Raw genomic sequence first — 24,407 nt, forward strand, 5'->3', positions numbered from 1 at the left:
GCTTCATATGTCATGTGCCTGCATACCCTGTATGCCTCCCCACCAACAACCCCACTACACAGTCGAGGAAATCTAGGCGGGAAAGCTGGGAGGCTTGTCCAAGGTTGCCAGGCCAGGAAGTGGCACTCAGCTCAGGAGACTTGCCTGTCCCGCCTTCTAACATCTCATCGCGCTCCCCTACAGCCTGAGGGGAAGAGAGGCGGGGAGGGAACGCTGCGGGTGCCAGAGGAGGTCGTGGGGGCCCGGGAGGACAGAAGCTGGGGCATCTGCCACAGTCCGGGCCCCCCTCGGGGCTGCCCGAAAGGGCTCCCGGGGGGCGGAGGGTGCTCTGTTGCTGGAGTAGTCAAAAGACAGTCTCCAGCGTCCCGCCCCCTCCCCTCCCCGACACTCACTGCCAAATGAAATCTGGCAGCTTCTGAAAATAGCTCAGCGCTGCAGCAGGCGCTCTGCCCGCCCTTCAGCAGGCTGGCACACAGCTGGGGGTGGCCACTGTGGGCAGACGCCAGTGCACACCGGGCCGGGGGTGGTGTCACCCACACGGTGCACTGGGAGGCACAGAGCTGGGGACCCGGGGCAGCTGCCAGCTCTTTGCTCCCTTGACCTCTCCAAGCCTGGTGAGGCCAGGGTGGCCCTGGAGCCAGCCTGGCATGTCTACCAGGCCTGAAGCACCCTGTCCGGCAGGAGTGAAATTACCAGTGGGTGTGAGCACGTGCCCTTGGGCTGCTTTTGTTCACTCGTGTAGATGAGAAACCTAGGAACAAGGGAAAAATGCCAAAATGCTGTTTATTAATACTTGGATATAAAACCCAGCAGTGTTGTCCTCCCTGACATGGTCTAGGGTTTCCCAGCCAGTGAGAGAAGGGTGAGAAAACAGGAAGCAGGCTGGGGGCCAGGCATTGGCCAGGCCCATATCAGGCATTCAGCATCCTGAGGCTCCCTGGGCATTGTGGTGCTGGGTGAGCCTGGAGCAGCAAGGGAGGGGCCCTGTCTGCTCCGACTCAGGCAAAAAAGAAAGGACCAGAGCCTCTAAGCAGCAGCCCTCCACTACCTCGAGTCTGACCCAAGGTACAGAAAGAGGCCCTGGATTAAGGGGGAGCCCCTGAGCCCTGCCTCCAGCCATCCACTCTCACAAAAGTACACCAGGAGACAAGCCCTGCCGTCAACCAGGACAGAGTAGGGGGCGAACCCTTAAGGACAGGCTTTCCTGCCTGGGATCTGATGAGCAGGGGGGCAAGGTAACTGTACTGGCTTTTGTCACAGTGACATTTTCCAAAGTAAAAAAAGGGTTAAAAATACCTGTCCCCCTAAACCCCTCACTGAGATGAGAGGCCACTCTGGGTGGGGGTGGGGGGGTGTCGTAACAGGATGGCTGGGCTCAGGCACTCTGTGGAAGGAGACTTCCAAGGGCCCTGTGGGATGGGGTTGCAGCAACACAGCGCTGGACCACCCAGGGAGCCAGGCAGACTGACCCTGACCCTTCAGGGACACCAAAGATGGAGGGGTGGGGGGAGTGTGAGAGGGGTGAGTGGCAGAAGGAGAGCAGCCTCCCCAAGAAGGCAGGCAGGCAGGCAGACCCTCGACTGCCCCCCTCCCTCCCTTGCTCACTCACTCAGCATTCGAGACTGGCAACTCTGTCCCTGGTTGCCATGACAACCAGTGGCCGGATGCCTTTCCCAAGGCCAGGCCCATCTGCCCACCCTCTGGGGAGCTGTTTTCACAGAAGGAGGGAAGCCCAACCCCGAAGCCGAGGGGCCTAGAACCCTAAGGCCAGGCCCTGAGCGGGATGCAGCCACAGGGCATTCAGGCCTCCGTGATCAAAGGCACTGGAGCTGCAGCACGTGGCTCCCCAGAGCCCAGGTTTTGGCCCTTCTCTAGGGCCTGACCCTGGGATGAGATTCTGAAGGACTTGGGGTCATGTTCCCCCATCCCGAAGTTCCAAGTGACAAATTACAACACAACACAAACAACTCTTTTGTTAAAACAACAGGACCCTGAGCCCTCCAGGTCAGGGCTTCAGGCCACTCCAGTGTGTCCTCTGGCTCCCCCAAGGTCGCAGGAGCTACTGATTGTTGCAGCCCTGGGAGCCCGAGGAGCTGCCCGCCTGCTTCTTCCTCCGCTTGTTGAGGAGCCGGTTGTTAGAGGTCTTCAGGTCCTTGATCTTCACCTGGTCGTAGTCCACCCGCATGGTTGCCAAAGCACTGGTCATTTCCTCCTGGGGATGGGGATGGGGGAAGAGCAGCTCTACTGACCTCAAGAGACATCACCTCCTGCCTGAGCGGCCCCTTAACAGTGTCAGTGACAGCAGTGAACACCTTTGCCGCCCGAGTGCCCCCATGTACCCAGCTCTGGGCCCATCGCTTTGCCTCACACAGTCCTTACTCCAGTCCTCCGTGGTGAAGACTGAGCTTACCTGACAAGGCACAGGAAGTGTGGTGACTCCTTGGGACTACACCAAGGGTAAGCAGGACAGGGACTTGGACCAAGGTCATCCACTCAGAACCACAAGGCCTTCAGGGGACACCATCGTGTTGTGCACCCAGCTTACCAGCACCTGAAGATTGTGCCCAGGTTGCCCCAGGCTCTGAGCTACTGTCCCACAGGCTCAGATCTGGTCTCTGCTGAGTCTAAAAGCAAGCTGACCACCCTCCCAGATGCTGCAGATCATAAGAGCTGCTGTTGCTGCTAAGTCGCTTCAGTCGTGTCCGACTCTGTGCGACCCCATAGACGGCAGCCCACCAGGCTCCCCCATCCCTGGGATTCTCCAGGCAAGAACACTGGAGTGGGTTGCCATTTCCTTCTCCAATGCACGAAAGTGAAAAGTCAAAGTGAAGTCGCTCAGTCGTGTCCGACCCTCAGCAACCCCATGGGCTGCAGCCTACCAGGCTTCTCCATCCATGGGATTTTCCAGGCAAGAGTACTGGAGTGGGGTGCCATTGCCTTCTCCGGATCATAAGAGCAATTATGCCAAAAGCCCCACTTCACTGAGACAGCAAGTCAGGAGCACTGCCCTGAATGGGCTAGTGTGGCCCAAAGACCACTATGTGGTCACTGACATGAGGCAAGAGGGGGTCGAAGACCCAGGTTCTGGGAGGTCACCACCCTGCAGTCCCTTTTTCCAAAACCCTGAGGCCTGTGGGGAGATGGTCCACCCACCTTGACTTCATCCCAGTGGTCTCTGTCCTCCTGCAGCACTCGGGCCGTGTGGAGTGGAGTCTGGGGCACCACCATCGATTGCTGCAAGGAGCCCCAAGCCCGTGGATCAGACCCTGCAGGCACCTGGGACAGCACCGGCTGCCCCCCACCCCAACCCCTTTCTTCCGGGCTCCAGTGGGGAATCCGAGGCTTAGGGTGGTGAAGGAGCCTGATGTGGCCAGGAGCAAAGACAGGCAAAGGCAGGGCACTACTGCATATCTGCGGCCCACTCCAGGGCCTCTGGAGCCATCAACCCCTTTGGCAGCCCTGCTCAAGCTCGTCACCCGGCCTGCCAAGGACGAGGAGGCACTCACGTTGATCCAGGGATGGTTCATGAATTGTGTGATGGTCAGCCTCTCAGTGGGGTCCGTCTTCAGCAGGAGGCGGATCAGCTGCTTGGCTAGGGAAGAGAGGGCAGTGGTGAGGCTGTGGAGCTGCTCAGAGCCAGTTCCCACTCCCGGAGACCGCCAGCTCTGCACCGTGCTCCCGAATTCCTAACCCACAGAAACAGTGTGCTGATAAGGGTTTCTTATAAGGCACTAAGTGTTTGGGGTAATTTGTTAGGCAGCAATAAATAACTGATACAGGCCAGATTTGTTCGTGGTCCCCAACGGGAAAATATGAACAAAGGACAAGAATTAAGGGAAGTTTTGAGGAGGCAGGTTTCGGGTCCATTTGGCAGACATGGAGAAGGACGTTCAAACGGTGAGATGACTTGCCTAGGATCACACGGCTGGGATGTGGAGGAAGCCAGGATCTAAACACAGGTCGGTTTGACACCTAAGTGGTCTCTCCCGGAAGGAAGGCGGCTGGGGTCCGGTGGAGCGAGCTAGGCAGAGAGTCACTCACCATCCTCGGAGACCTCGGACCACTCAGGGCTGGGGAAGCCATACTGGCCCAGGCGGATCCTCCTCTTCATCCCCGGGGAGATGGCCTGGCCCGTGTTGGAGTAGAAGGGCGGGAAGCCGCACAGGCTGGGGGAGGGCGGAGGTCATTCGGCACAGGTGTGGGGGCAGCACCAGGGCAGACCCATTCTCCTCCCCAAGACCCTGACTGGGAGACAGGCAGCCAGACACCAGGGCAATAATATCAGCCCCATGAACTCGGGAGTTCATCTCCAGGAACACCAGCTGCCCTTGGCATGGGGAGGCCTCTGGGGAGCCTGAAGGAGAGGTGTCTCATGACCAGAAGGGAACAGCAGACTGCTGGAAGAGTGGCCCGCTTGAGCCCTTCACCCTGGATGGTGGGGGCAGAAGCAGTTCCAAGGGTGCCCGCGGGTGCAGGAAAGGGAGGTACTCACAGGATGTACATGATGACGCCCAGGGACCACATGTCACATGATTTGTCATACTTCTCTGGACCCAGGACCTCAGGAGCTGCCAGGGCAGAGGGCAAAGGAGGACCCTCAGGCCAAGGGTCCTGGGGCACCGGCAGGAGCCTACAGCCTGGGCAAGGTGGGAATAGGTGCCCGAGCCGGGGATGGGGCAGAGCAGATTGGTGTCTGGCACCTTCTGGGAAGGCAGCATGTGTGTGAAGTTGGGGGAGGAGCAACAGCTCCTAGATAAAATAAACCCACTTTCAGGCTGGGCTGTAAGAGATGATAACCTCCTAGCTACCTTGGGCCAATCTCAGCCCAAGTAGCGGTAGTGGAAGGAGAGAAGGGCAGTCAGGGGTTGGGTGGGGTCCTGCCATAGTGGAGAGGGCCCCAGCCCAGCAGCTGCCCTGCATCCCCTGCCTCCTAAACAGACAGCCTAGGTCATGGGCAAGGAGGGGCCATGGCCAGGGCTCTGGGTACCGTTCACCTGGTGACCATCCCATGGGGCCTTGGTCTTCCCATCTATGCAATGAGATCGGTAGGCCAGGAGATTACTAAGTCAAAATACTACAAAACACATCGTGGTAAACAGAGTGCCATTCCAGCTGTCTCGGGGGGCTTCCCACCCCTTCAACAGCTCTTGGAAGGCTTATCCTGAGGGAGAAGAACTGTCTGTAAACAAGTCATCACCCCACTCTCCAGGAAGGGGCACTTTCCGGGGTGGTGGGGGTGGCTTCTCCAGGTCTAGGGGTTACCTGCTCACAGGGGAGCAGGGAGCTTTTCCAGGAAGCATGAGTGTGTGTGAAGCCCCGGGGCCCATCCTGGCCCTCACCTAAGGGACGCTTTCCCAAAACACAGGTGGCTGGCCCCTTGCTTCCCTCTCGTGTAGGAGGACGCGCCTGCCCACTTTCTGAATATGACTCCCAGGAAGATAAAAACCGGAGAAAAACAACCGCACTTGGGCTCCATCCCAAGCCGACGGCAGCCTTTTATCACATATATATTTAGAGCCACTGTGATGTCATTCAGCTCACAGGCCAGAGCCAGAATTTTCCTGGATCTATTTTCAAGAGCAAAAACTGAAGTTTGGGAGAATATTTTTGCAGCCTCCGGCCCCCCAGCTGCCACCTCCACACAGACAGAACCCTCCCCTCCCTCCTCACAGCGCTTTAACTCTTTGGCTTCTGTGTCCCACAAGCTGCCCCAGACCACAGTGGGGTGGGGGTGGGGGGCGGGGTGCAATAAAGAGGTACCGGCCACATCCCAGGGACTCACCCACATAGTAGGGAGTGTAACATGGAGTTTGCAGGGCATTCTGGGTGGTCTCTTTGGCAAAGCCAAAGTCCGTGAGCTTCAGCACCGCATCTTTATCCTTGGACGTGTAGAGCAGGTTTTCAGGCTGGGCCAGGGAGAGAAAACGTTAGTCTGGACTCAGGCACCAGGTGGGGGCAGATTTCCACGGTGATCTGCAGTCAGATTTCCTTCCTCCCTCCCTCATCCAGATTGAGGCAGGAGGAGCCGGATCCATCTCACTAAAAAAGACCTGGGTCTTGGCCGCCAATGACGTGGGCCAAAGGTGGAGACTAACGTAGCTGAGAGGTGACACCTTGTTTCACAGGGGGGAAACTAAGGCAGTGGTTCCACCAAGCCTGGGGATAACTGAGTGCCACAGAGAGCCCAGGGGCAGGAACTTCTGAGCTTCAGTCGGTGATGCTGCCATGAGATGCCAAAATGAGGGTTCCAGGGAAATGGGGGGCTGCTCATGAGCCAGTGCTGCTAAGCACACATCCTGTACCCAGCCCAGAACGAGCCTGCATGACAGGCCCCTACCTGACGTTGCTCGGGGAACTCAGCCCTGGGAGCTGCACAGAGGCCAGTCTTCCTGGTTGTAGGGCACAGAGGGTCTGAGGGATGAAGGCAGTGGGGAGGTCTGCATGGAGGAGGCAGCCCTCAAGCTGCTTCCTAATGAATGGGTAGGACCTAGGCCCACGGAGAGAAGCAGCAGAGCTGGGGCAGAGGGATGGGGTGGCACATGGAATTTCAGTTTGGAGCCAGTGAAAGCTATTTCTCAGGTTCTATTTGAGATGATCCAAACTTGGACTGGGGTGAAAAACAGGGAAGCAGTTTTTCTATAGGAATCTTCTGCATAGAAGGCTTTTCTCCACTTAAGGGAAAAAAAAGGAGGCCAGGGCCAAAATAAAGCAATGGTTCAGAAGGTGAGACTGTTGTGGCTCCATGTGTATCCAAAATCAAAGGGTAATCGCACGAGTTGGTGATACTCAGCCAGAGGAAGAATCTGATACAGCGGCTGGACCTTCGGGTCTCCTCTGCCCGGTCTTAGGAGGAAATAAGTCTGGGGGGCGGGACAGTCAGGGTCTAGGTGGGAGGCCGAGGGCCCAGGAGTTGTAATTCTGCTCTGACAGTGGCTGGCACAGGCAGGTGAGTGTGTGTGTGCATGTGAAGCCTTGGTTTGCATTTCTTCCATCTGATCCTAATCACCTGTAAGATCCAGTCCTCCCTGGACAGGAAATTTGGAGAGAACATTCTCAAGCCCGTCCACTGGAGGGACAAGCAGGTCCAGCCACTAGGATCACCTCCGCTCCTTTGTCCAGTGGCCAGCAAAGGGCCTCCTTCCCCTAAAATGCTGCCATCAGAGGGCTCTGCCTAAGGGAACTATGGCTGTTACTTCACACAAGCTCCCAGCAGTGTTGGGCAGCCCTGTCACCGAAGCCTGGCACACTGTCTTCACAAAATTCTTGCTGAGTGAACAAATGAATGCATGAATCCCCAGGGAGGCACCTGCAGAGCCTTGAGCAAGACGACAGTGCAGCATCTGCAGAGGCTTGAGCAAGACAATCGCTCTCTGAGCCTCGGTTTCCTCATCTGTCAAATGGGTAATGGCACCCTCTCACAGGGCTGGGTGAGGATTAAACGAGATGCTTCTCAGGACCCAGTGGCTCAAGGTGGGCACTAGTTTATTCTTATGCCTACTGGGATTATATACGCTTGAAGGAAACAAGGAGGCCTATCTGGCTAGAGCACAGTGAACACGCTGGGACTGTGGGAGGAGAGGCTGAGCCATGCAGTATGGGCCGCGGGGAGAGGCCTGGAATGCCAAGCAAGGAACGTGGCCTCCATCCAGTGGATGCTGGGACTTCTGGGGTTTGTGGATGGCACTCTTTGTCCTGGTCCCCCAACATGGGTCCTGGAGCCTCACCTTGACATCTCGGTGGGCGATGTTCCGGCTGTGCAGAAACTGGATGGCAGTGCCAATATCCCGCATGATCTCTGCGGCTTCTGCAGACATGGACAGAGGAGGGGGCCACGGATGCCTCTCGAGGGTCAGGCAGCCCAGGGGCCCCCTCCCCATCACCCCTCTTGGGAGAGCACAAGATGGTGCACTCCTGCCACCCGGGACCCCACCTCAGAGCCCAACACTGGTCCCCCTAGTTTCTTCTGGAGATGCCCCCAGCTCAGCTGCTGGCTGGCACCAAGAAGCATTGAGGCCTCCATCCTAGGCCCATGGGGAGTCCATCTCTGACAAGCTGCCACAGACTCACAGAACCCCTTGGGGGAAGAACATCTCCCCCTACCCTTGTTCAAGTGGGGAAACTGAGGCACAGAGAGGGACAGGGCCTTGCCCAGCGTCACAGAGAAACTCTGTGTGCCCCATCTCGGCCCAAACTCCCTGTGCAGTGGCACATACATACCTCTTTCAGTGAAAGCCTGGTCGCCACGCTCCTGAATCCTGCTGAACAATTCACCACCTTCCATGCTGCCAGAGAAAGCAGGGACAGAGGGGGAGGATCAGGGGTCGACCTGCCCCTGCCCCGCGTCACGGGCCCAGACCTCCAGCCCTGCTGCTCTTCCCCTGGGGAATGGCCACTGTCAGCCTCACTGTGTCTTGAAGAGCCTGGTGCATGGTAGGCTGTTGGCTTGGGTGGGTTGAACTCAACTCTTCGAACTAGGGGAGGATCTTCCCCAGGGAGCATCTATGTTCCCAGGGACACTGTCTTGATCTGGCAGCCCCACTTTTATCCAAGTTTACCCAAGTGAGGAATGAGATGTCAGTTATCATCCTCATGACCACTGTCTTCTGAGCACACACTGTGTGCCATGCCCTGGGCAAACCCTTTGTGGCACTGCTATGTGATCCTGGGTGGGTCCCTTCACCTTTCTGTGCCTCAGCTTCCTCTTCTGTAAAACAGGGATTAGCGCACCAGCCTCACAGAGTTGGGAAGACTGATTCGGCAGTACTTAGAGCACTTAGAATGAACAGGGTGAATGCCGCACTAAGATCTCCCTTCACACTCTACATGGAAGTTACAGCGATCCAGAGAGGTGAGAGGCCTGCCCAAGGTCACACAGCTAGTGAGTGACAGAGTCAGGATCTGAACCCCAACTCTGACCCAAGAGCTGCTACCCTATGGGGTGAGGGGGAACTTGAAAGGCAGACAGGGAGGAGCTGGAGGCCAAGACCCAGGGCCCAGGTTCTGAGAAGGTTAGGGCTGAAGGTTAGGGCTGTTCACGGGAGAAGCCTAGGATAGAGGAGGCTGCTGGTTCGTGGATCCAGGCCAGGATCACCCAGCATCGGGGGTGGGGGGCAGGGGTGAGCCACGGGAGCGCAAATCCAGGCGAGGAGAAAGCCGAGGGGACAGCACATATCCCACTCTTCCCCCATCCCAGCCACACTCAGGGCTTGGTGGCCTTCTCCGACAGCCCCTCCTCACCAAGTGGGACTCACACCCAGGGAAGCCATATTACAGCCACTGAGGATTCCACCCATGCAGGAGTGCCCTTGGGGCCGGCTGCCCAGGTCCATCACCCTTCAGGGGCTGGGGGGCCCTCCTGGGGCTGCTATCTGAAGAACAGAGACCTCTAAAGAATGGCGGGAGTTGGGGAGGGCACAGAGGTACCAATGAGATGCTGAGGGAGGGTGGGCCGGCATACCATTCCATGACGATGAGGAGACAGCGTTTGCTGTGATGCATATTCTCATAAACATCCAGGATGCGCACGATGTGGGGGCCACCTGAGGCCTGCCAGTGGTGGTCCACCTCCTGCCGGGCCTTGGGGCTGTCGTACAGGAGCTGAGGGCAGGGAGGCACAGACAGTGTCAGGCCCAGAATCCACTTCCCCAGGAGCCACCCAGACAGCGCCACTGCCCTCACTTGGCAGACAAGGACACGGAGGCTCAGAGAAGCCTGTGATCTGCCTGAGGTCACCCAGCTGATGATGGGCAAAAGGAGGATTCCAGTCCAGGTTGGATGCATGGTCTGATGAGCCCCTGCACTTGGCTGAGGGCCAGCTTCAAGCAAGCTTAGCTCGTAGCTCGGGAAGGCCTGGGAGGTAGCTGAAAGCTTGGAAGGGCTCAGAGGCCAGAGAAGCCCCTGCCTCCTTTCCCAAGGGGCAGCAACTGAGATGGAAATTGAGAGGATTTTGTAGTCAAATCACACATCAGTTGTGAGACCCTGTGCCAGGAGCCACACGTCCCCAGAGCCTCGTTTCCAGTGGGATGACACGAGGGTTGTGGGCCAGAGGTAGAGGCTGGCGGGAAGGAGGACCCTGCTCAATGGGGGTGACTCCTTGGTGGGGTGAGGTTTCCGGCCTTGGGGTTAAATTCCTCCATGACTCAGTGTGACCTCAAGCGAACATTCACAGCTCCAAGCCACAGCCCACAACTCCGTAAAATGGAGTAATAACAGTCATCCCCACAGGATGCATCATAGCGAAGCAGGCAGCAGGTGGGTGGGCGTCGGGATCTTTGCTTGGGTTAACTCAGCCCCACACAGTGGCTGCCAACCTTAAGGCCAATCACCGGGAATGAGCAAGACCTTGAAATGGTCATGTTCAGAGGTGGAGGGGGTGGAGAAGTCAGCCTTCTGGGGGAGGTGGCCCAGAATGGGGAGAACAGGGATGAGGCATCCCCCGGTAAGGCTGCTCATATCTGCTTCCTGGTCGAACAGGGCTGAAGAGCGAGGCTGCAAACCAAGACAGGCTGAGACCAGCTCCGTCTGGCTCAGTACCCACAGGACGCTGGGCCACCATGGGCCCTGCTTTCTTCCTGGGCAGGATGGTCTCCCCTCCCCTAGGGCATGTGCGGGGCAGCCTCTGGGACCAAGCTATCCAGGCAAAGATCAACTGGGGTGGAGAGGAAGACAGTGGGTCTCTGCATCTGTCTGCCGCTGGTCTGGGGAGCTGTTCCCTGTGACCCTAGTGTGGAGTGCAAGGAGGTGGGCAAGCCCCTCCAGCAGCCTGGGGGCTCCTGCTCCGCTAACAGTCCAGAATGGGGCACACAGAGGCGGCTGTAGGCAGACCTGGAAACCATGGATCCCTTGCTCGTGCTGCCTTTGCCTCCCCTGTTCCCTGCCCACACAGCGCCCATGCACCAGCTTCTTCCTTAACAGCACTGGGAGAAAGAGGCTTGGTCACATCGGCTCCCCTGCCCCCGCTGCGTCCTGAGGCGCCTCAGACTCCAACCACAGGATCAGAGATGCACCATTCTCCCTCCCTGCTCTGTCCTCTCTGCACCTCGTCTCTGCTTGGCCTCCCAACACTTCTCCCTGCCCCCTGCCACCTCTTCCCTAGCCGACCTGACCATGTCCTGGCAGGGCCTCCAGGAGGGTTCCTGGACCCTCACTCTGTCCTGCTTCTGGTACCCCGACCCCTGTACCAGGGTCCTCTCTCTCCTCTCCTCAAAGACCCAGCCCACAGCTGATAGGTTTTCTCTGGGGTCCTCAGTCCCGCCTCCTCCTCTCTGGCTCTTCTCCACCTGTCCCCACCCTCACTCTTTAAATCCCCAGCCCTCATGCTCCAGATAAAGGCCACCTTCTTCCCTGGCATCCAGAGCTCGCCTTCTCTCCCGGCTCCCTTTCTGCTGCCCTGGGCCCAGAACACCTGGCTCAGGTCGGAACCCCGGACGCACTGGCCCCAAACGAGCCTTGCGCTCCGCCCACAGCCCGTGCTCTCCCGCTCCATCTCCTTCTCCACCGGGCCAGCTCTCCCTTGTTGAGGAATGTTCTGGGCTCGGTTCAGATGCCTCCTGCTCTCAGAGGTCCTCCCAGCACCTCCCTCAGTGGTTTTTGCCTCTGCACCTCCACCAGGCTGGAGGGAGCATGAAGGCAGAGGCAAGTGGGGTTAACCTGGGAGTCCCCCGCTGGGGCCTGGCAGAAAACACTGCGCTCTGGAACAAACAAAGGATGGGATGATGGGTTTGAGCCCTGGTCAGGGGACTAGATCCCACACACCACAACTAAGACCCAGTGCAACCAAATAAATAAATAATAAATATAGATTTTTTTTTTAATCTTAAGAAAACATTGCCCGCTCCCCAGAAAGCTCCTGCATCATCGCCCTTTTCTCCTCCCTCCTGTACATCACTTACTCATGACCTACAATTAGCCTGCTCCTTTGATAACTCTATAAACACACACATACACATATAGACAATACACTTTCAATATGCCTGGCTCTGTTCTGAGCCTTTTACAAATATTAGGAGGAAGGGACTTTACTACCACCGCAGAGGCAGAGAGAGGTGAGAAACTGGCCCCAGATCATGTGGCCGTTTCCCCAGTCAGGCCGGCACCGGGTCGTCTCCGGCTTCAGACTGTGGGCCCCCACGGGCAGGGCCAGTCTGGGTTCCAGTGCTGACACAGAGCACGGGCTTGGATAATACTTGGGGATTCAATGAACAAACCTATAAAGGGAGGGGGAAGGGAAGAAACTCTCATAACCCACCATGAGGAGAGAAGAAGAAGAAACTGAGGGAGGACCCAGGAAGGCTCAACAAATCAGACATGACAACCTGGCCCAACTTCCTCCCTGCGGTACTCACCTGCCCTCTCTGGTGAACCAGACTTTACCTCCTTTTCTAGGAAAAGCCCATCCTGACTCCTCCAGCCCGCAAGCCCATGGCTACAAGTAGGCTTCATTCATGCAAGTACCTGAGGGGTCCCTATCCTTCATAAAAGGGGTCCTCAAGCAAAAGCCCTGTCTTCCCAGGCATGGAAAAGAGCACAGGGCTAAGACAGGAGGCCTGGGCTCTGCTCCTATCCTCGGCGTGACCTGGGGCTGGTCTTCTGCCTCTCTGTGCCTCTGTCTCCCTGGTGTTAAGGTGCAGGGTTCGGGCAACACTGGAAGGATGGGAACCACAGGGGGGACCTCTGGTCAGGGGCTCCTCAAAGTACCTACTACAGCCCCTTTCCAACATCGCTGTGCTCACGGAGCAGCCTCTGGGTCTCCACTGACCCCCATATCCTAATGTCTGAAACTGCTGGAGGCCACCCAGTATCCTGGTCCCCAGTCACAGCTGGGAAGAAAAGAAGATGGGGTGCCCAACAGATGAACATCTTGGCCTCACTCCCACCCGATGCCCCCAAGCCCCCCAAGGGGTACGCCACAGTTGGGAGGGTCTGTGACGTCTCCTGAGCTGCTCCATGATTCCAGCTAGCACCCAACAGGATCCTCCACACACCTGTGGGACAGAACCCTGGCTTCTTCCTCTGGGACGGCTCCCAGCTGTGCTGGAGGTGTGCCCCCCCGCCCACTGATGCCAGGTAAGTACTGAATCTGAGATGACACTTCCTTGATTAAATGACAATGCTCTAGTTACAGACTCTGCTGAAGTGGTTTCCATTTCTCCCTTCTCGCCTTACTCTCCTTTGCCATTTCTCCTCAACCCCCAGAGCCCGCAGTCAGATGGCCGAGATGCTGACCAACCCCACCAGACTGCAGACTCCCTCACAGCTTGAGGGGCAGAGGAGCCTGCTTCCCAGAGACACAGCTACCCATGCCCCTCTGGCTCTCCAGGTGTAATGGAGCCTCAGAATCGGCCAGACCGCTCCACTACCTCCACACAGCGTCTCTTCCCACCCAAGCACAGGGTTTACTGCAGGTGGAGGGATTCTTGAGTTCAGGAGCTGGGAAAACAACTGCAGCAATTGACTGTTTGGAAAACAATTTACAGTTTACAAAACACTCTTTTCCTTTATCTCATGGGAATGCTCGGTGCCACCCTGTGAGGCAAGCAGGGCGGGAACCAACAGCCCCAGTTTGCAGACTGAGGCAAAGAGGCTCTGGAGGGTGAAGTCACTGCCCTGGGGCTGCTAGGATGGAGTAAGGTGAGGCTGGGCCGGAGGAGAGCAGGACTCCACACAGAGCATCCAGACAACCCCTCCCAGAGAGGGGATGAGAGGCCAGAGTGGCTCCAAGTCAGAGAGGCAGTGCTCAAACTAACTACTGCTTGCAAGACTCAGGAATCTTGCTCCAAAATAAATGTGCACATGGGGCATGGTGTGCACACGAGCAGAGGAGTGTGTGTGTAAGTGTGTTCACATGCTTGGAAACATGGGTACCTGGACACATGAGTACATGCATGCAAGGGCATGGTATGCGCAAGGGTGTGTATGGGGGTAGGTAGTATGGGTATGAGAAATGTGTGTCAGTGTGTGTGGGCCAAGGTATGTGTGTGCCTCTGAACTCTATGATATTAACTTTGAAAATAAGGCCCATCGATCTGCCCATTTGGGCTTCCCAAGTGGCTCAGTGCTAAAGAATCTGCCTACCAGTGCAGGAGATGTGGGCTCCATTCTTGGGTCGGGAAGATCCCCTGGAGAAGGCAATGGCACCCCACTCCAGTATCCTTGCCTGGAAAATCCCATGGGCAGAGGAGCCTGCTGGGCTACAGTCCATGGGGTCGCAAAAGAGCTGGACACAACTTAGTGACTAAACAACAACAATCTGTCCACTTATTTGTCTGTTTTTCTGAATATTTTCTATTTTTCTGAAGTGTCAAGCAGAGAACTAGGCACAGAGAGGTGCCCAAGAAATACTGGGGTCTTGCTGCCACAACTCAACCTGTGACAGTCTTGCCTGGGGAGGTGACCAAGCCTAGACCCTTCTGCTCAGACCTCCTCTCCCACTGAGATCCTATCTCCACTGCAGGACCCTCCACTTCATGTTGCCCAGAGCTGTGAAAGCACTCTGTCTGCCTTCCCAGAGCATCAGACAGATCTAGGGTGTCTGTAGTGACTCTGTAAGACACAGCCTAGGGACCAGCCCCCATCACCCTTCTTCAGCCATCTCCCAGCCCAGGAAAGGCTACCTTCCCAGACCCACATGCCCCTTCACATAGCCAGTTCCCCCTTGGACAGGCTCTTCTCTAGTAAAAATGTTCACAGTATCGCCCTCTCTCTCTCTCTCTCTCACACACACACACACACACACACACACACACAGGACGCCCCAAGGCCCCAGGCTGGACAAGCAGCCTCTCCCACCTCACCCCAACCTCCACACTCCCAGCCAATTAACCTACAGCCTTGGCCAAGCTGCTGGGGCCTCTGCCGGAACACCCACTCCTTCCGGGGAAGATAGCTGGTTTATAATCTCTCCCATCAGTGAGACAGCAGCAAATTAAGAAATATGAACTCTGGATTTCAGGACGGCCCACAGCCCGAACCTCCCAGAGGCCGGAGATCTACTTCCTTTCACTGATCTGTGGGTCAGCAAATTCCCATGATTTCCACTTTCTTGAAATTCCAGCTTTGTTTGGTGCCAGAGGAGAGAGAGGCAGGAAGGATTGCTGAGTTCCCCCAACACCATCTTTCCCACGCTGGGGTCTCAGCCCAGCCTCAGGCAGGGGTAGGCTGGAATTCTCAGGAGTGGCATCTCTGGGTTGTTGATTACACCATAATACACAGGCTAGGTGTCAAACACTCAGGCAGTGGGTCTGCACAGAATGTTATGGGGAAATCTAGGTTTGCGACATTTTTTTCCACCGTGGAGAACCCCAATTCTCTACAGAGGGAGGTTACAGGTGAGAAAAAGCACTTTGGACTTACTAAACCCCCTCTTGGTAAGAGTTTTCAACTCAACCATATCTGAGGTCCCGTCCGGCTCCAAGCTCTGTAATTATTCGGGATTATTTTCCCATGGGGATATATCTAAGTTTATGAGACACCACTGGAAGAGCAGGATACATTTCAGAGCCAGATGTTGAGACCACCCGCCCTGTGCCGTCAGCAGCAGGCATGGCATTCCAGCCCCTGGCCAGCTCATGGGACCCGTGCTGGCTGCTTTGCTGACTTAGAATAGCCTCGGATGGGATGGTGTAAACTGACCTCAAGTTCAGGGTTCTAAGCAGGAATTTCCTTCTTAAGGTCTCAGTATCTTCCTTATAAGGGCTTCCCAGGGGGCTCAGATGGTAAAGAATCCACCTGCCTACGTAGGAGATGTGGGTTCCATCCCTGAGTTGTCATGCACCCCTGGAGGAGGGAATGGCAACCCACTCCAGTATTCTTGCCCGGGAAATCCCATGGACAAAGAAGCCTGGCAGGCTATAGTCTATGGGGTCACAAAAGAGTCAGACACGACTGAGCCACTAAATAACAACAACAATTTTCTTTATAGAGCCAGACTCGTCCCTTCCTCACCGGCTTCACCCTCTCCTTCCCCACAAGGGCACCAGTGCTATTAGAGAATTGTTGGTCACATCAAATCTGACTTTTTAGCCACGGTCTCAAATTAGAGCCTCAGACATGTGCCATTACTCTCTCACGCACTCATTTCCCCGGCTTTCGTAGCTCATTAAGGGAACTAATGGAACCGATTTTGCAGCTATGGATGAGTTGGCCCCACGCCAGATGAGACCTCGCTTCATTAAGTTCTGGCTGTATCCTGTCCTCCTGAGCGGCTGAGTTCCAGGGAGGTCGGCTCGCATGACGCTCCTGACCCCAGATGCCTGGGCCCCGTCTGAACAACGGATGACTAACGGAGTTACACCCCCTTTGCAACAACCGTCCCTCCCTGGTGCTCGGCCAGTGCTGCGTTGGCTTCGGTGCTTGTTCACAGACACCACCTCATTCAGGACTCACCATCTGCTAAGGAGAACCAGCATCGTCCTTTTCCTGTGGGGAAGCCGTGACTCTGAGAGGTGAAGTGACCTGCCCAGAGTCACAGCACTGGGTCATGAAAGTCAAAACTGGGACCCACAACGCAAGAATAATAGAACTCTATATCGCCAAACCTATGATTTAATAGAAAAATCTGTAATCACTTTTTAAAATCCAGATGCATATCAAAATTATCCAGAAATTTTTTGGAAAAAAAAAACAAAACTTAGACCCAGACCCATTGGCTTCTAGGCAGTGAGGACAAGGCAGGCAGCTGCCGCGCTCCTCTTATGCATGGAGCTCAGCCCCACAACCCTGGGGCTAGACCAGGCTCTGCCATTTAATGATTGTTAACAGCCCCAGTAGTTCACACAGCACCTTGTGGGTACCAGGCACTTTACGCACACCTGAGCTTTTATCCTTCAACAAGGACACCACTGACCATCATTCTCAACTGAGGAGACAGAGGCTCAGGAAGGTTTTATAGCTTCTCTGGGTCACAAGTGTCACACAGGGCCACCTCTGAGTCCAGGAGTCCTTTGGGAACCAGGAGTCAACCCTCATGCCCAGGGAGGACTGCCCATTTTACAGATCTCTTCCTGACCCCTACGAACATTTACTGGTCCTGCCTGGGGGCCAGGCCTGGAGCTGAAGTTGGGAATGCTGCCACAGACTGTCCCCCAGGACCTGGGGGTCTATGGATAAGTTAGTGCTGGTTAGGATGCTTGATGAGGATGTAGGCACTAAGGAACTGGGCTTGGATCCTTCTCCTCCCTTTTTCTTTCCTTCCAGATTTAGAACCTGGCACAGCAGAACCAGGAACAAGGAGGGCCCCCAAAAAGCTGCTCCCAAACCAGGCCAAGGCTGGGGTATCTGATGGCCGGGAATGAGAGGAAAGTGGCTTGACTGGCTTGGAGCCTCCCTAATCACCGGCCACCAGAGTCCTGGGAGGTGGGAATGGCTGGGGCTCTGAGCCCAGTATCTGCCTGGGAAGCTCTGCCAGCAGGAGAGCCAACACACATTTTGAAATTGTCAAATCTCAGGGGGCTTCCATGGTGGCTCAGTGGTAAAGAATCCACCTGCCAATGCAGGAGACACGGCTTCAAACCCTGACCTGGGGAGATCCCGCATACCGTGGTGCAACGGAGCCCGTGCACAACTGCTGAAGCCTTGTACTCTAGAGCCGCTGCTCCGCAACAAGAGACGCCGCTGCAATGGAAGCCCGCGCGTCGCAACTAGAGACAGCCTGGGCAGCAGTGAAGACCCAGCACCGCCAAGAAGAAATAAATAAAACAATTAAAAAGAAAAAAAACCCTAAAGAACACAAGACTCCTTCAACTTGCTAAATTTTGGTGGCCTCAGTTTGTCTGCCTCCTACCAGCCCCAGAAAACCTAGAAACGAAGGTAGAAGTGCCAGGTTAGGTGAGGGTTGGGGTAGGGGAAGAACGCTTCTGGAAAGAGGAAGCTAAGCCAGGCTCCCAGGGAGGGGGAGAACCAGTGGGAACACAGGTGCTAGCTGGAGCAGGTGCAGGTCCCACTGGGCTCTGGGTCAGACAGACCTGCATGCTGGATGCAGGGGCCAGTTCCATCCGATCCACACTGAACCAATCTGGAAAATGGGGACACTGACAGTACTTATTGAGAACACACAGAGGGCTCAGACAAGCACAGCGCCAAGTGCACAGAGTAGAAATGGGCTTTGAGGTTTGCTTGGCTTCAGAACTCCCCCTGGGTCTCGCTCTGATGTGGCCTCATGCTCTTCACCTCCCTGGTCACCAGAATTGGGGGCAATTCAGGTACAGCCTCTAGGACCCAGAGAGGCTGATCCCCTCCAGTCCAGCAGGTCACAGGAAACAGATCCTGAGAGGGGCAGGACCAGACTGTGCAGAAGTAGACTAAGAGTCAAAAGTCTATGGATATTGGGACTTCCCTGGTGGTCCAGTGGTTAAGCCTTTCCAATCCAGAGGTATGGTACGGGCTCCATACCTGGTTGGGCTAAGATCTCACATATCTCGCAGCCAAAAAACCAAAGTATAAAACAGAAGCAATATTATAACAAATTCAAAAAAGACTTTAAAAATGGTCCAGGTTAAAAAAAAAGTCTGTGGATACCGTGTTGCTGTGAAAGACTTGGTGAGGAGGGGCAGATTCTCCAGGGTGTGGGAAGATCAGGGCTGATCTCAGGGAAGGGACCCTGGGGCATGGGAACCACAGCTGAGTGCTAGGGACCTAAACCAGGGGATTGACCTGGCCCTCAGCTTGGGCAGACTGGAGGTAGGGGCACATTCCCACTCTCCCAGGTGGCAGATACTTTTATATCCTGGACTCCTTCATGCCTCCATTCAAGCAATGTCCCCTTCTGCAAAGTATGTAGTGACCTTGACCTTAATGACCTGAATCCCAGCTCCTCATCTGTGAAATGGGCCTGCAGTCTCCTCTCCTATGGTACTGAGGGGAGGGGAGCAGGCAGGTCTGAGACTATGGGCACCTGTTTTATAGGTAGGGAAAGAGGCCCAGAAAAAGCTAGAATCTCCTTCCGCTCCTAGAGGTTACGCAGTGTGTAAGTGGCAGGGTCAGAGCTCCCTCTGCCCCAGGAGGTGGCAGACCCCAGCATCCGGCCCACAGCCTTCCCACAGCGGGTGAGGAGAAGCCACACAGGTGTCTTGCGAGCCCGAGCACATACTCAGAGGGTCTGGCTTCTCTTATCTAACTTCTTAGAGGAAAAGAGGATTTTTCTGTCAAAATCAGCTACATAACTGGTGAAACGTTAGCCTGGTTCTGTTTCTTCTGTGATAGCATAAAAATAAGACATCTTCATCCTAAGACAGGAAAATTCTTAGCAAATGTGTTTTAGTTTAACCTAAAAAAGGTCTCTTCTACCTATGGCTGATTCATGTTGAGGTTTGACAGAAAACAGCAAATTTCTGTAAAGCAATTCTCTCTCAATAAAAAATAAATTAAAAAAAAAAAGGAGGGGTCTCTTCAATGGTCCCTCCTCATGAAGAGACCTCACCATGGCCACAAAGTCCGTGCCCCCAGCTGACCAGCGGTGCCCACAGAGCCCGCACAGGACTACAGAGGACTGGCGGGTGTGGAGAGGGTGGCTGAGGCCATGCCCAAGCAACCCCTGTAGAGGCCCCAGCTGGCCATGCCTGTGCTCGGCTCTGGAGAAGGGCCCCAGCACACCCGAGCCCTCAGAAGAATGACAGCTGGTCTCTCCCCTGGAGGACGAAGATGATAAAGGAACACAAAGTGGGGGGTGGGGGGTGGGAGGCAAGACGGCACCACCCCCAGAGGCGTGGTGCTCAGACCCCCGGGAGCCTTCTAGTTCCACCCCCAGACTGACTCTTCTCGAAGCCAACCTCATATCTGCTCTGCATCTCTCCCGCTTCCCTTGGCTTCATCCGCGTCCCTGCAGCTCCCCACACAGGCCTGGGTGAGCACCAGCAGCCAGGTTCCTCCCCGGGGAGACAGGGAAACCGGCTGCCCAGGCTTCCAGCCTCGCTTGGCGCCTGGCCCCTTTCTCTCTGCTGCTCCGGTTGGGTTAGGAGGCTCCAGGCCTTCGACACCTGACCCCTGGCTCCAGGGAGAAGTCTCTGGAGCCACGGTAGTGAGGAAGAAGCAGAAGAGGGAGGAAGAAGCAGAAGGCGGAGGAAGGCCCCGCCCTGTGGGCAGCCAGGGTGACGGCCTGGCAGCGCTGAGGGACACTCCTGCCACGGGAATGGGCTGAGTGACTCACCCTCCCTCTCCCAGGCCTCCAAGGGTAAGGACACACCCCAGTACAGGCTCAGCTGACTCAGGGCGTGAACCGAGTCATACAGAGCAGTGGAGAGGGGTCTTCAAATCTGAGTCATCATCGCCCAGCTCCTGTCCCTAGTAGGACACATACCCAACCGGTGCGGTCACCACAGCCGACTGTTCCTGTGGCCACACCACTGCCAGCTGGCCCAGGAGAGGCATCTTGGGGCATCCTCTTCATAGCCTTCTTAGAAGGGGAGCCCTTGAGAAGCAGAGCACCCAGCCCCTTACCTTACCGACGGGTAGACTGACCTGCGAGAGGGGCCCCATTCCTGACCCACTGACAGGGCACACAGGGAAGGAAGGTTGAGAGCCACCATCTGGCTGCCAGACAGGCCCAGGGTTCCAGGGTTCCTTCGCCTTTCTGAATCTCAATCTCCGTATCAGTGACAAGGTGGTGATAAGAACCCATTCTTAGATTCTGTGTTTGTGTTCAGCATGTTGGAAGCGTTCAAAGCAACAAGTGGGTGCTCTTACCCTCACCCCCACCCCCTGTGCCACTGCCTACCAGAGGGCATGGAGAGCACCAGCCAGGCCCTCGGGCACACCCAAGAAGGGGGCTTGTGTGGGTTCACGGAACAGCTATGGAATAAACCATGAGTTCCTTGGGGGCTTCCCTGGTGGCTCAGATGGTGAAGAATCTGCGGAAGACCCAGATTCAATCTCTGGGTCAGGAAGATCCCCTGGAAAAGGGAATGGCTACCCACTCCAGTATTCTTGTCTGGTGAATCCCTTGGTGGCTGAGCCCTTAAGAACGAGGCAGTGAAAGTGGCAGGTCAAGGCTCTGGCCCTTCACACTCCTGAAATAGACTATGAGCCACACTGAGGTGGGGGTGGGGACAGGTGCAGGGTGCAGGCTAGAGGGCCAGCGGCTCAGGGGTGCTCAGCCCAGGAGTGCAGGGCAGCACACAGTCTCACAGGTGGCACCTCGAGTCTCCGAGCCCTTCTGCAGGCTCCTTCAGCCCCTCTCTCCCCAACCTCAACCCAGGAATCCTGGGGGGGAGGGGGGGGTCCCAGTCTTGCACCACTGTCCCAAGCAAACAAGTCAACCATTTAGCCATAAAAGGAGACCCACCGGCGGAGGCCACAGCCAAGGGTGACTTCCCACACCCCACGGGGACGCCTCAGGTTACAGGTTTGACGCTACAGCTCCAGCTGCCAAGGCGGCAGCACCCAGTCAAGGCCAGGAGCAGGAGGAAACACTGAGCAGCGAGGGTGTGGGCGGGGCCCCTCCTTCTTGTCCTACCCCCATCTGGCCCCTGGGGGTGGGACAGACTTTCAGGGTGACTAGGATGAGTTCTGAGCACCGGACCAGCCCCCATCTGTCCTCTGCCTGCCCTCAGCCAACACCAAGCCCGAAACCCACAGGACAGAGGGGCGGGGTCTGAGAGGGGAGTAACCGAGTGACAGTGGGGGAAACAGAGCCGGGAAGAAAGAAAGGAGAAGGACAGGAGGCGGAGAAGACAGAAAGGGAGAGCACCACAAAGGGAAAGCAGCAAGCACAAAGCCACAGTCAAAAGAGAAAAGCGATCTTAATCCCAAACCGGCAAAAAATAAAACCCAAATCAATTTTCTCAGCGTCTCTGACCTGTCCAGTGCTGAAAAGGCCTCCTGAGGCACCCTGTTCCCCCAAAGGGCCACCTGGTACCCCTGCCCTAAACACACCCCCACAGTTCCCACACAGCAGGATTTTAATCACAATTACACTGGGCCTAATCCAGTTAGTTCCCAAAGGGCAGAGGGTGGGGAGGGGATTCTTTCACACCATTCTTTCCAACCCTAGAAGCGGCTGGCTGCCCCAGGTGCCGTGTGAGCCGAAGTGAGTCCTCACGAAGGCCAAGAATGTGCCGCTAAGAAATGCACCATAAAGAAGGCTGAGCACCAAAGAATCAACGCTTTTCAACAGTGTTGTTGGAGAAGACTCTTGAGAGTCCCTTGGACTGCAAGATCAAAGCAGTTAATCCTAAAGGAAATCAACCTTGAATATTCATTGGGTGGACTGATGCTGAAGCTGAAGCTCCAATACCCTGGCCACGACATGCAAAGAGCCAACCCATTGGAAAAGACTCTGATGCTGAGAAAGATTGAAGGCAGAGGAGAAGGGGGTGACAGAGGAGGAGATGGTTGGATGGCATCACCGACTCAATGAACATGAATCTGAGCAAGCTCCAGGAGATGGTAAAGGACAGGGAAGCCTGGCACACTGCAGTCCATGGGGTTGCAAAGAGTCGGACACGACTGAGTGGCTGAACAACAACAAAGAAATGTACTCAGGCCGCCTCAAATGAGAGCCCTGCGCCTACAGGTTCTTGCTGTCTCACGGCAGGATCCTGGGGATGTTAGCCACCAAGACCAACTTCTGCTTCCCACCACATATTCAAGCCCCTTGCCACAAAGACAATTGTTTTGCAAAAAATCCTCTAACTGTCTTTTTCCAAGGTTACTCGGGGAGAAGGCGGAAGGAAGCCCAGAGTCTGGTCCTCTCTCAAGCCCAGGCAGCCCCTCATGTGAAGCCACACAAGGCCCCAAAGAGGCGGGAGGGAGGGCAGCAAAGTTCTCCTGAGAAAAGGTGGGAGCCTGTGGGAGCTGACTGGGGCTGTGGTCTCCCTACCTCTAGAGCAGCAGACCCGCCCATCCAGGTAGGGCCTGGCACCCACTTTCACAGCACAGGTGTGCTGGCAAGGCGCCTCACCCAGGGACAACCGCTGTCTCCAGTCCTTGCTTGGTGGCCATCGCCTTTGGACACATGGCAGCCAGTTGCCAGGCTGGGACCAGATGAGGCTGGGGGCCTGCAAAGGCAGACGCTCCACCTGCTGCACCCTCACAGGGGCCTCCTACGAGGATGTCCCAAGGAGGCCCTGGGAGAGGAAGATGAGGGATCCGAGTAGGAGAGCAACTTCCCCAAGTGCCAACCTGGGGACCAGGCAGACACGTAACAGACCTCTGTTGTCAGGGAGACTAGGCTCTGGGCTGAACAATAACCCACGTGACCCAGAAGTCCCTACAGCATCCCTGGAAATAGCATTCCACAAGGGTCCTGGTGACACTACGAAAGAAAGTTCTGGGAGAAGGAGGGTGGGTTTCTGTCCACCTAATGAGGAAGGGCACCAAAGACAGACAGACGCCTCAATGCGGGAGACCCGGGTTCGATCCCTGGGTTGAGAAGAACCCTGCAGAAGGAAGTGCCAACGTACTCTAGTACTCTTACCTGGGAAATCCCATGGACAGAGGAGCCTGGTCGGCTGCAGCCCATGAGGTCGAAAAGAGTCGGACACGACTGAGCAACTAACACTTTCAATTTCGCTTTCTAGTTTAGTGGGATGACGTATGAATCTGAGTTGTGACAAATGGCGAAGGAGAGCCACCGCTGACCTTTCCCCAATCCTTCAAACCCTACATAACTGCCTCTTCTTCCACAGGGCCCTTTGGTTCCTCCACAGCTCCCCAGAGTTTGTTAGGGCCTGGACACCACTTGCTGAGATGAGCATATCCTACAAGGACACAAGACTGGGAGTGGGGAAGCAGTACTCACAGCAAGTGCTGAGTTGTGCAAACCAGGCATGTTGTCACACACATACACACCCCGTGTCCTCCTCTGTCATCCACATTTTTCTCAGACCAGAGGCCTGCATGAGAGCCGGCAGTCTCTTCCAGGAAACCTCCCCTGGCTGGCCCAGTCCTGACAGTTTCCTCTCGCCCACTCACCAATCTAACTTCCTGCCTGTGGCACCCTGGACTTTTGCTGGGCTGGGCTTGTCTGAGACTCACAAGGCTTGAGATGAACCATACACCCTTTCTGAGGCAGTCCCACAGCTAGCACGGGCCCTGTGCACTGGCTTTGCTAGGGGGAACCACCACCTGTCTACTCCCAAGCATAGCACCCTGCACAATGAGGAGAGCTGGACAGATGCAAGCAAACAGCAGCAGGATCACCTGGGGCCCAGTGCGGTCATGGATGACGCTGTTAGCCTTCTTCCAGGAGCCAAGTGTCAGAGACCCTCCGATGTCCCCACAGACTTGCATGAGGCATGAGGTGAGTTAGGCACCAAAACTCTGAGGTCAAACTGCCTAGACACATGTCCCAGTCCTGCCACACACCAGCCGGCCATCTTGGGCAAGTGGATCACCTCTCTGAGTATCAGTGTCTTCATCCATAAAATGGGAATGAAAAGAGTTAGGTAAGATACGTGTATTGTGCACAGGGCCAG

At 55.9% G+C, this 24,407-nt stretch overlaps 1 protein-coding gene across 2 annotated transcripts in view; it reads right to left on the reverse strand.

Moving 5' to 3' along the window:
• Positions 1 to 765: 765 nt before the first annotated feature.
• MAPKAPK3 (MAPK activated protein kinase 3) overlaps positions 766 to 24,407 on the reverse strand; it is a 28,673-nt gene continuing 5,031 nt past the window's right edge. Inside the window, exons 3-12 of one of the 2 annotated variants that reach the window (XR_011250941.1) lie at positions 9,458 to 9,597; positions 8,218 to 8,282; positions 7,725 to 7,804; positions 5,783 to 5,906; positions 4,493 to 4,568; positions 4,042 to 4,166; positions 3,507 to 3,592; positions 3,154 to 3,234; positions 2,411 to 2,551; positions 766 to 2,212 (exon numbers count right to left, since the gene is read on the reverse strand). Coding sequence is in view for 1 of the 2 variants with exons in the window: in XM_069562044.1 (XP_069418145.1) it covers positions 2,060 to 2,212; positions 3,154 to 3,234; positions 3,507 to 3,592; positions 4,042 to 4,166; positions 4,493 to 4,568; positions 5,783 to 5,906; positions 7,725 to 7,804; positions 8,218 to 8,282; positions 9,458 to 9,597 (930 nt within the window). In the remaining variant the exon portion in view is untranslated. The remainder of the gene's footprint in view (positions 2,213 to 2,410; positions 2,552 to 3,153; positions 3,235 to 3,506; positions 3,593 to 4,041; positions 4,167 to 4,492; positions 4,569 to 5,782; positions 5,907 to 7,724; positions 7,805 to 8,217; positions 8,283 to 9,457; positions 9,598 to 24,407) is intronic. The other variant, XM_069562044.1, reaches the window with a different exon arrangement.

Source organism: Ovis canadensis, chromosome 19, assembly GCF_042477335.2.
Source record: "Ovis canadensis isolate MfBH-ARS-UI-01 breed Bighorn chromosome 19, ARS-UI_OviCan_v2, whole genome shotgun sequence".
In the NCBI taxonomy this organism is placed as follows: Eukaryota; Metazoa; Chordata; class Mammalia; order Artiodactyla; family Bovidae; genus Ovis; species Ovis canadensis.